This window comes from Neodiprion pinetum, chromosome 6 (assembly GCF_021155775.2).
Source record: "Neodiprion pinetum isolate iyNeoPine1 chromosome 6, iyNeoPine1.2, whole genome shotgun sequence".
NCBI lineage: Eukaryota > Metazoa > Arthropoda > Insecta > Hymenoptera > Diprionidae > Neodiprion > Neodiprion pinetum.
In genome coordinates this window covers 930,677-941,780 of record NC_060237.1, presented here as the reverse complement: position 1 = coordinate 941,780, position 11,104 = coordinate 930,677, and the positions used below count along the sequence as shown (strand labels likewise).

Sequence of the window (11,104 nt, the reverse complement as noted above, 5' to 3'; positions counted from 1 at the left end):
AATTTTATGCCATCTCACGTGGCTAAAGACTCATCGGCTGGTTACTTCTTGAGTCAATTGAGGGGCCGTATGAAACGTGAATGTCGAATAGAAATACGCGGTTTTAAAATCTCGTTCGAAGCACACGTGGCGGTGAAATATTAATTAACGATCAATCGCGGTTTCGGTTACTCCTCAAGCCTTGCTCGAACCGAAGTCAGTCTCCGTTCAGACGCTGAACTGAGAAGACGTCGAGTACGGTCTGTCCGGAAGTCCCCGAGTACAGCCGACGGATTGCGAAAGCCTCCACAAACAACAACCATCGGCCGTAAGTAAATCATCCTGTGTATTATTTTCAATTTTAAGTGGTAAATGTCAGGTTTATAAATTTGTGTGTACGCTAGATTGTGCTCGGGGGTGATACCGTATCGAGTGAAACAAAAATACGCCGCTCGAAGGTAGGCTGGAACCAATTTTGACGGGTTTTTCGCTTCTTTTTTTTTCTCGGTGCGGGAGCCTCGCAGTCGATGGACGGGCTCGCGTACGTCGCGCCGTGCGTCATGTCTGCTTGATTTCGAGCGCATCATCCTTGCCCGACCTTAAAACGCTTGCATCGTCTCAGTGCCTTTCGTTCTTTCGCCGTCCGAATATCATCTTTCCTCGTTTTGTGTCTGGAGTAACGCTTGTAAAAATATTCGATCCTATTATCGGCCAAGTTCGCTCTGCCGCACGCACTTTGCTTGTCGAACGTAGCGCGCGACGCACGCTGGTTTTTACTTTGACGTTTCGCTCGATTCTTCCTCCCCGTCAATTCGCTTTCAAACAGAGACAGAATTTTCCTTCACTCTCCATCTCTCTCACTCTCTTTCTCTCTCTCTCTCTCTCACACTCCATCATTTCATTTCTTCTCTTTCTCTCTACCTTGCCTCCGACGTTCGATCACTATCGGCCTATGAATAGCCGCCGCGCTAATTTACATTCGCTCGTGGCATTCGCATGCATCTACCTTGAGCTTTAATCTACACCACCAACACCAGTAGAACGGTTAGATTATTGATATTGAGGTCAAATTGAATTCCCTGCGCCACGTTTCCCCCTCTCCCCCTCCCGCCCCGCTCAGCTAACCGAATATTCACTCGATTCATGCGTCCCGACATATCGTCATCGGCTCACGAAATTCTGACAGCTCTCAACGCTCGTTTATTCCCTGCTGCATCGTAGGACGTGGATTTTCTGTACGTTGGCATCGTTTTCCGGGCTGCGGGAGGGGCTTGCGTCACGCCATTGCTATCTCTTTGTCCGTCGCCGTGACTGACTTGACTTACGAACGAACGAACGAACGAACGGTTTGACTGTTCCGTCTCACGTCCCAGCATAAAGATCCCTCGAGGATTCGTTAGTCAAGTATTTCCATCGGCCGTCTTCCTCAGTTCCAAACGGTCAATTCATGCTTATTTTTATTTTTATTCTCGTCTTTTACAGTTGCCTCGTTTACTTCTCCATCTCTAGATACATCTATCGCAGTTTCAAGTTACAAGGAAGCCAGTAAAAATTCATGCTCTCACCGCTTCGTGTTTAATCGATTATTATCAATGTGGTAGAATTCTTGCGAACGGGAAGTGATTATTCTAGAAATTGCTATTGTCATCATTCGCGCAGTTTCTTTTTACTCTGGCGTTAAAATTGAATGGTCTCTCCGGGTCGTTGTTTATTAGTCAGTAGCATGCGGCCAGTTTGAGCAACCAAAGTGAGAGAGAGAGAGAGAACGAGAGAGAGAGAAACAGAGAGAGAGAAAAAAGAGAAAGGGTAAAGTTTGTTTGAACGGTTCTTTTTCTCATTCTGAACGTACACACTTTGACAAATTTGCGGAGAAAACTACAGCCGTACCCTGTAATGTGCAGTTATTCGTTATCTCTGTCTCCCTCCAACTTGAATCGTCTGTCTCATTTTCTCGAGAGTTTCCGTTTGGCGAAATTTTGCAGTTAGATGTATTCCAATTTCGTGGAATTCTACCGCTGTTGCTGCTGTTAGCTGACGTAATTCTTTTTTGCGGTTACCTACGGCGCTCGTTTTATTTTCCCCGTTTCTCTCCCCCCCCCCCCCCCCCCTCCCTCACTCTCGCATTCGAGAAATGCAAAGATAATCAGACAACGCTTTATATAGATTGTTGGTTGTGTAAACGCTACGATGATGCGACGATCGCCATTTTGTAAGCATCTGATCTCGAGTGACTAGGAGTCCTAGCTTAGGTTTGGAATTTGGATATAAGTAGCCATATATTTCAACTTGTGTTCCTTGTCTTTACAGGTGTATCCGTAACGTCTATACCCTACACGCAGTACGTACAGACATACATATTCACTTATTTATCTACAGAGAGCGGGGTTTTTATTGGATTCGCGAATGTTCCGCGCAATCTCGCGTTTCTAGTCGCGCATACGTTTTACAGCATGAATCTGTGTGTGTATATATGGTATATATGTATGTGTATAATTGCATCAGTCATTCATTATTTTTATTTCTCAATGGTTCGATTTTCCTTTCTTTCGATCTCGTTTCCTCCTCGACTGTAACAATTAGAGAGCGAGTCAAATCTAAATATACCTGTATTGCATTTACATGACATTGCGACATCTACAAGCTAATTTATTATTACAACCAGGTTCGATTAGACCCTTCCCGCTGCTCTATGTCGAGTATCTATAATTTTTTGTTGACGATCGACCGACACAGGTAGTATCCTATACGTGTAATACGACGAATCGTAAACGTCACGACACCGGGTTGCTGTTTTCGATCCTGTCATATGTATACACGTGCATTCGAATTTCCAAATCTATTTGATTCTCGGATCTTCCGTGTGACTGGATAATCGAGGCGATGAATCACCCTCTTGTGTATTATATATTTATACATACGCAGCCGTACATTTCACCTTCGACCAATTCGTTTTCTTCGTGTTTACGCTCGTGTTTTAAAAAAGATTAGTAAACGATAGTGGATAAATAATAAACATTCGTCGTTATCGCTTGTGAGTAAATCCCGCAAGTTCGAGCTCGATATACGACGCAAGAAAAAAAAAAAGCAATAAGAAATATGGCAAAGAAAGAGGGAGAGAGAAGTCGCTGTTAACCTGCAGAGTGATTGCGCGAAATGTTCTAGAAATACGAATGGGCTATATATAACTCGTTTGATGTATTATATGTACAATGTACGCGTATACGAATGTCATTAGTACAGAATTAATTCTCATAATCATACCTATGTCTCGTATTGGCATTGCGATAATACTCTAATCGGTATGCAATTAAAAGTTGTCACAGTACATATGTGCTGAATTTAGAGACATTGTTCTTTTACACGTCCGCATATAAGTCTCTATAGACCTCCGTAGACTGTGCTGTGTTATCTGAACGGATTTATCGCGTCAATTCAATGAGAAATCTTGAAACAACGTATGCGCATGTTAAACCAAGCTACATGTTACATGTAAACGTACCAAAGCGGGCGGGGACTCTGTCGAAGGATATTTTCGCACGTCATTTAAACACGCTTGTAATACAGTGCAGGCCTGTACCTTGAGAAAATACATGTTTTTTCCTCCGACAAGGCTGCTATAATAAAAAGAGAGAGAGGGAGAATCTCGTATCGCCTTAGTTCTTTGTACATTAACGTCGTGTACAGTTAAACAAGAGTTCGAATATATCCGTGAGAAGAAAAGGAAAGAATATACAGCACCTAGGTGCAATTGAGCTTAACGTTTAAACCATTTCACCAGTCGAAACGCGTGTACCTGACTTATCATTATGTCTTATTGTATCTTCTTCTCATCGTCAGCGGTAAAAATCTACACGTTGACACTCTTTGTACGTACCTACACCTACACATGCGCGTTAGACGGCAATGAGGGGATAAAAACAAAGAGGCTGCAAGTTCTCGAGCCGCTGCTGCGCGACCTTCGATGCCGCAGCAGCGACGACGACGGATCGCGAGGATGGTTATAACGAGAGAAAATTGAACTCCGGCCGAACCTGTTCGCGTTCCTCTCACTGGAGACTCGGAGTCGAATGAACTCCTCCATTCCGCGATGCGTGCGTTCACCTGCGTCGGATCACCCCTTTTCCCTCTGAACCCTTTGAACCAGGGTCGAACCTCGTCGTCACCTTCGGCAGGAGAAGAGGACTTCCACCCCGAAGTCCTCGACCCGGGAGCTCCGACATCGGTGCACCTCTTTCCTTCCTTCCTTCCTTCCTTCCTTTCTTCCTTCGGGCGTTTAACGTCTCCTCCGCCGAGTCCACCCGAGCTCGTCGGGATCCCGCGGGGTCATTGACCGTCTGACCACGAGCCGCGCCCCACATAATATTACGCTGTTGCTGCCGACGTCGACGCTGACGCTGATCTTGCTCGTCTTGCTCTCCTTGCTCTCCGTCATTGCTGTTCTCCCCCTGCGTAGCGGAGCTGTTAGTCGCGTCTCGATCTTACCATACAATCGGTGCACTCGTGTGGGTGATTTTGATGGGTGTAGACATTTCACACGAGTGCTACTCCTGCTGCTGCTGCTGTAGTTGTTGTTGTTGCGTTAATATTACGCAGATCCCCCTGCGCGCTTCGGATCCTCTATCCTTACAATGTGGTCGAGATACGTTGCCTCGATCCATTCTGCACCCATGCGCTTGTCCTTCGGGAAGATCTACCGTGTATGTTATCATAGGTGTACGGACGAAGGTAAGAAGAGAGTGATTCTGCCGACAGCGCAGGTGGGGGAGGACCGATACCGCATGTATGAGTGTATGTATGCATGTACGTATGTACATGCGTGCGGCGTAGCGTGGGATCGCGGTTAAATGACCTGGTGCCCGCGTCGTTGTCTCGAGTCTAGACTGCGATCTGTGGCCGCGGGGTTTATTCACCACCTTTTTTCTACTCGTTCGTAGTTTTTTGCTCGTTTTACTTCTGTCGAGCTCTATCTATCTCTCTTTATCTTCGAGACGGGTTCTTTCACGCATCGCCAACGAAATGACCGAGGATGAGTTATACGTAAGATATGGTCAAGGTCGGAAAAATCATTGTACTTATTGAAATATTATCTAGTCTGATATTCTACTTGACTACAAAAATATCACCACGTGTGCCAGATGCACGCGCTCTCTCTGTTCTCCTATCTTACTCACTCACTCACTCACTCTATCTCTCTAGCTCTCTTTCTCTCTCTCTCTCTCTCGCTCTCTCTTTCCCCCAGCTTGCCAGCGGTCTAATAATAATAATGAACTTGATATAAGCTTGTATGCGAACTTGACGATGGATAAACACACACATTAGCTATTCGATCTGTTTTGGCGACTGAAAGGTGGGGGCGAAAAACACGGTGGTTGGATGAGATTGAATTATTCATGTAACAGGCGAAATTAGATCGTGAAAAATTGGAAAAAAGGCAGAGCCACGCCGGCCGTGGGCGTGAGAATTCTTGCGGGTAAATTTTTACAAATTTCTCCGCAAATACGCACTCATTGATCGATTCGCGATGGCGCAATTTGCCTTTTACTGCAAGTTGTTTTAGAAATTTGGGACATCGTGCGAAAGCGCAATTACGGCGTACCTCTGGTCACCTCTGTAATGAATACCTACTCTGAAATGAAACGGAAAAGAAAAAGAGGTGGATGACGGAAATTGAGAAGAATGAGAGAAAGAATCTTTTGTTCTCACGGTCCTTCTTGTTAAAGTCATTAACGGCCTACTAACCGCAGTAATATGATTATGTGCTAAAAATAAAGTTGAGAATATCGATCATGAGTGTTTCTCTTTCTTGAAACTCAACTGGGTTGCGATTTCGGGCAAAAAGAATAAAATTATCCCGACGAGTTGCGTGTTTTGAGGCAAACCTCTCCAACAAGCCCAATGCCGTTCGTAGAAACAGGCAAAGCATCTAACGCGCTATTTATACAGTGTTGAGACGCCGCTTAAACTGCGTGTATAACGATATTGATTTATCCCTGCAACTCACTCGTCGTAATTATAGGGTAACAATTCGGGGAAAATTTGTCGAATACCAGAAGATGATCGAAATACATTTTCTTCTTGCGATTTTCACCGTTACTTTGCACGTCATATTATTTTTGCTGCAACGTTGTTCTTTGTAACAAAAATACTGTCGTTCGATCGGCATCGAATGATACAATGATAATGTATGACGTGATAATGATGATTTGAACGGAAAGTTTTTAATCTTAGAATTATGATATTGTTAATAATATTATTCATGTATACCCGTTTTATTTTTCAGCTTCCTAGAGGAAGATCTGTGTGCTGTGGTTTATCATTTAGGGGGCCAAAACACGCGCAACAACGGACGACCCCACAGGACCGGGGGGTGCTTCTCGTGTCTCGGGAGGAAGGTCAGAATCAGCAAAGTTAAATTAAAAAGAAAACTGTCCGTTGACTGTATAAATTCCCACGTTTGCGTGTAAAGGCAAAGAAAGCACAAAACATCGGTCAAAACAAAAAAAAAATATCCATTTAACAAGACTGATTCGATGCCTTCCAGGGACGAAATTCGCTCCCTATCCACTAAGCGACGCTGGATCCCTCCTTCAACTATTAGACGCGATGCACTCACCCAAGAAAGCAGAAATGATCTCATCTTCAGAAAGGTGCGGGGTATTCTTAATAAGCTTACACCGGAAAAGTTTGCAAAGCTGAGCAACGACTTGCTCAACGTCGAGCTCAATTCCGATGTGATTCTCAAAGGTGTTATTTTATTGGTGAGTACCCCATCGATTTCTCAAACATACCGTACCCGTAGGAAGTACTCAAAAACTTACTCTTAATTTTTGATATATTTTATAACCAAGTCCTGAACTACCGAGGCCAAATTACAGCAATGTCTTTATGAGTAGCATATTGCATAGGAGTTGTTACGAAATCTAGAAAACTAGGTAAAATCAAAGAATTTCCAACTGTTTGCCTTGAGGACAGTTTGGAAGAATGTTTTGTCTGAAAAAAATATGAATAAATTGGTTTTTGTCGTGACCTACAGATCTTTGATAAGGCACTCGATGAACCAAAGTACAGTTCTATGTACGCACAGCTGTGCAAGCGGCTGTCCGACGAAGCTCCAAACTTTGAACCTCAGAAACCAAACGTTGAAGGTCAAAAACCCCAAAGTACATTTAGACTGCTGTTACTCAACAAGTGCAAGCTCGAGTTTGAAAATCGATCAAAGGCAAACGAGGTATTCGACGGTCAGGATGATTTGGCCCCGGAGGAGGAGGAGCGCCGTCAGTTGGCAAAGCGCAAGATGCTCGGTAACATCAAATTCATCGGGGAGTTGGGGAAATTGGAAATCGTATCGGAATCTATCCTACACCTGTGCATTCAGCAATTACTGCCGGAGAGACGACGGGGTGGATCCAGGGGGGACATGGCCAAGGATATCGAATGTCTTTGCCAGATTATGCGTACTTGCGGACGCATTCTGGACTCGGACAAGGGCCGTGGCCTCATGACTCAGTACTTTAAACGCATGAGCGTCTTGGCAGAGAGCAGCGATCTACCCCTGCGCATCCGTTTTATGTTACGCGATGTCATTGAGTTGCGTCGCGATGGCTGGGTGCCGCGAAAGGCTACCAGTACCGAGGGACCTATGCCCATCAATCTGATCCGCAATGACAACGAAGATTCGTCTAGGGGTGGCGGTTATCACAGGCGAGACGATCGCCCTAGCAGCGACATCTTTAGGAAAATGCGAGGCCTTGACGATATGTTGAGTACTATCTCACTAAGCTCCCATTCCTTCAGCATAGGACCCGCACCGTTTGGTTCAAATGGCTATTCGGGACCTGGTAACGTCGGCTACGGACGACACAACCAGCGCAATCAACCCAACCATTACCAAAATCAGAATCGTCATCAGAACAATTACCAGGGGAAGCATAATCACAATCAGCAACAACAGAACTCTCCCCATAATTACAACAACAGTAAGTTTATCAACACAGATATGACAGGAAATATAGTTTTTTTTTTTTTTGTAAATTGTTTCCACTAAACAATGATCCTCTTACAGATGGTAATAAAGAGCAGTCTAGATTGAGGGGGAAAATGCTGATAAAACAACACTCAGAGGAAGTGTCTCTTAGGCCTGCAGCCAATTCAATGGTATTCAGCGCCAACATGAAGCCCCCAAACTTACCTCTGAACAGCAGTAAGTATTTAATTTCGTTAATCGCAAATTTAATACTATTAGGTACCCTTCCCTTGCATATGGGGAATCAATTTTAAATGGCCCCCATCGATGAAATTTGTATGTTGAAAATGATGTATAATAATGTCGTATGTGATTTATGTATCGCACCATAAGTGAAAATGCATTTCACTAATTTTTATCCTTTAGGGATAGGTCTCTTCCCAGGACATGCATCTGAGGCTATGCTCGCATCGGCTGGTTCTCTAAAGGCTAGCCCACCGCTGCTGCACAAGGATCCGTCACCGGCGATTGTGATTAAGCAGGGCCCGGTAGAGAAGCGTGACAAAGTGCGCGACAGGAAGGATAAGGGACCTTCCAAGGAGGAGGTACTGAAAAAAATGAACGCTCTTATGGACGAATACGTTAATCATGGAAATGTCCAGGACGCGTTAACAGCTTTCAAGGATCACAAAATACCGGAAAGATTCCTACGTCACGTCATCTATGTATTTTATTCCAACACCCTCGATAGAGGTGATTCGGAGCGCGAACTTGCCGGCAAGCTGGTAGTCGAATTGAAGAAGGAGGGGCTTGTGAGCGGGCAACAGATACTCGAGGGATGGAAAGAACTCGTCGGCAGTATGGACGAGAGGGAGAGCACCATCCCATGCGTCGCGTCTCACGTCGCCTCCATTACAGCTAAAGCTATAATTGACAATCTTATGCAGCTGACTGATCTCGCTTCGGTAACCGAGAATGGGCAACATCATCCTCTCTTCCTTTTGACTCTTCAGCAGTTGCACAAGACTCAGGGAAAAGCTAGGCTCATGCAGATATTCAACGAAAGTAAGGTCAACCTGATGAGTCAGCTGCCAGAGGTGGAGAAGACTAAGGAAAGGCTTGGCAAGATCCTTGAGGATAGAGAATTGACGTTTCTCTACCCTCTGCTCAGGATCCAAAGGGAGATAGGGAGACAGCTCGAGTCTGACCCCAGCCCTAACGCCCTATACAAGTGGATCAAGGAGAAACTTGACCCTTCGCATCACTCTGATCCAAGCTTCATCAATGCTCTGATCACTGTTCTTCTCAAATATATCACTCAGGTTAGCGTATTTGCATTACTTACCCTCCCCGGTCTGTAAACGTGTCAATCTTTCAGTAATTGGCGGCGAAACCTCCTTGGCTTGCGGATGAAAGTGTATTGTGACAAAAAAAACAAACTTTAACCATCCATTTCAGGAGACAACATTAGGTCCGGGTGTCGACCCAGAGTCCCCCGTGGACAAAGCTCTGGCAGAGAAAGAACGAGCGTTGCTAGAAAAGTACGGGCGCGTTCTCGAGTCCTTCCTACCGACCATCGATTCTCAAGTGACCGCCGTTCACGCTCTTCAGGTATTTTGCTACTCGCACAAATTCCCCAAGGGGATGTTACTGCGATGGTTTATAGCTCTTTACGAAATGGAAGTCGTCGACGAGGAAGCCTTCATGAAATGGAAGGAGGATGTTACCGACGATTATCCTGGCAAAGGACAAGCCCTCTTCCAGGTGAGTCTTTTCACTCTTTTTTCATCCTAAGATTGATTGTTACGATGACTTAGGTCAAGTCGTCTCATCGTTTCTGTTACCGGCATCGAAATATTCCCGAATTTCATTTCGATCTAGGTAAACTCCTGGCTGACATGGCTGCAGGACGCATCTTCAGAAGAGGAGGAAGATGATGGGGACAACTAGAAGGTGGAGGATGGCCCGCGAAAGGGAGCCCATCATCTCATAAGACTACCTATTATTTGAGGATAGGGTTTTAATTATCCACTACACGCTGAGCCGAAGGATTCCGTTTTATTAATTGCGTTGTCTCCATCTGCAACACGGTAAACTGCTACCAACAACAGCAAAAACAACAACCTGTCAGTCGGTCGGCCATTTAGCGGAACGAAGGAAACCTGTGACGTGATTTTAAAAAAAAGAAAACTCCAAAAAAGTAATGAAAAAAACAAAAAACAAGACGAAACTAAGTAACAAAAAAACAAAATAATAAAAAAAAAAAATTAAATGAATACATTAAAAAAAAAAAAATAGCAAAAAGTAATAATAATAATAATAATAACAAACCCGCGGGTGGCGCGACAGACCCTTGAAACAGGAAGTTTTAACGTTTTAGATAATTGAATTATTATTATGATTTATATAAGGAAATTGGGCCAGCAGATATCAAGATACGCCGCAATATGATTAATTTAAAGTATATGTTTAAACACGATACGAGCGTAATGGTAATAAAGAAATAGAGAACGAGAGAGAAATTGGATGAGGAACGGAATAGAGAAGCCGAGGAAATGAAATGAGGGAAGGAAAAAAACGAATGAATAAATGAATTAATAAACATAAGAAATACAATTACCAAAACTTAAAAAAACGAGAAAACATAAAAAAAAAAAAAAAATCAATACTATATTAGTCTGGTGATTTGTGTTGTCCAAGTTTTTGTCTAGTATTGTGCATGTGCCACGTTTTGTAAGTCTTTTTGTCCGCGGCCACAAACGAGTCGCTTGTTATCTCTGTGTACCAGCTTTTACATTTATTATGAAGAAATATTATTATTATTAATTATATTATTATTATTATTATACTACAATTATTTACTTACTACAAAAAACTGAAATACATTCATCAATTTGCCTAACGAAACCATAATATCTATACGACGGTGCAGGAACGGCTCGAATATGTTTTTTTTTTATCTTTTCTTTTTAATAGCCTATGAACTGTGAAAGAGTTTTTCAACGCGTAAATGCGACGACGTATATATGTCGACGTGTAATTAACCAGCCATGAATCAGTGATGAAACTCCGAACTTTCACCTGAAAAAAAAAAGGAAATGAAAAAACGCCAGCAAAATCAATAAAACACCATATGCCTGCCTCTATCTAACTTATATGCCT

General features: G+C 43.6%; 1 protein-coding gene across 5 annotated transcripts; it reads left to right on the top strand.

The window, feature by feature from the left end:
• The first annotated feature begins 168 nt into the window (after nucleotides 1-168).
• NAT1 (N-acetyltransferase 1) lies at nucleotides 169-10,275 on the top strand. 5 transcript variants are annotated; one of them, XM_046631365.2, is made up of 8 exons: nucleotides 169-307; nucleotides 6,260-6,371; nucleotides 6,521-6,737; nucleotides 7,013-7,955; nucleotides 8,042-8,179; nucleotides 8,369-9,264; nucleotides 9,401-9,706; nucleotides 9,824-10,275. In XM_046631365.2, the coding sequence occupies exons 4-8, from the start codon at nucleotides 7,052-7,054 to the stop codon at nucleotides 9,890-9,892; spliced, it is 2,313 nt and encodes a 770-aa protein (XP_046487321.1). In that variant the 5' UTR covers nucleotides 169-307; nucleotides 6,260-6,371; nucleotides 6,521-6,737; nucleotides 7,013-7,051; the 3' UTR covers nucleotides 9,893-10,275. The 5 variants fall into 5 exon arrangements, with proteins under 5 accessions (XP_046487321.1, XP_046487323.1, XP_068993382.1 ...); XM_046631367.2 differs by having other exon boundaries at nucleotides 298-437; XM_069137281.1 differs by lacking the exon at nucleotides 169-307 and adding an exon at nucleotides 1,389-1,398.
• The last annotated feature ends 829 nt before the right edge of the window (nucleotides 10,276-11,104 follow it).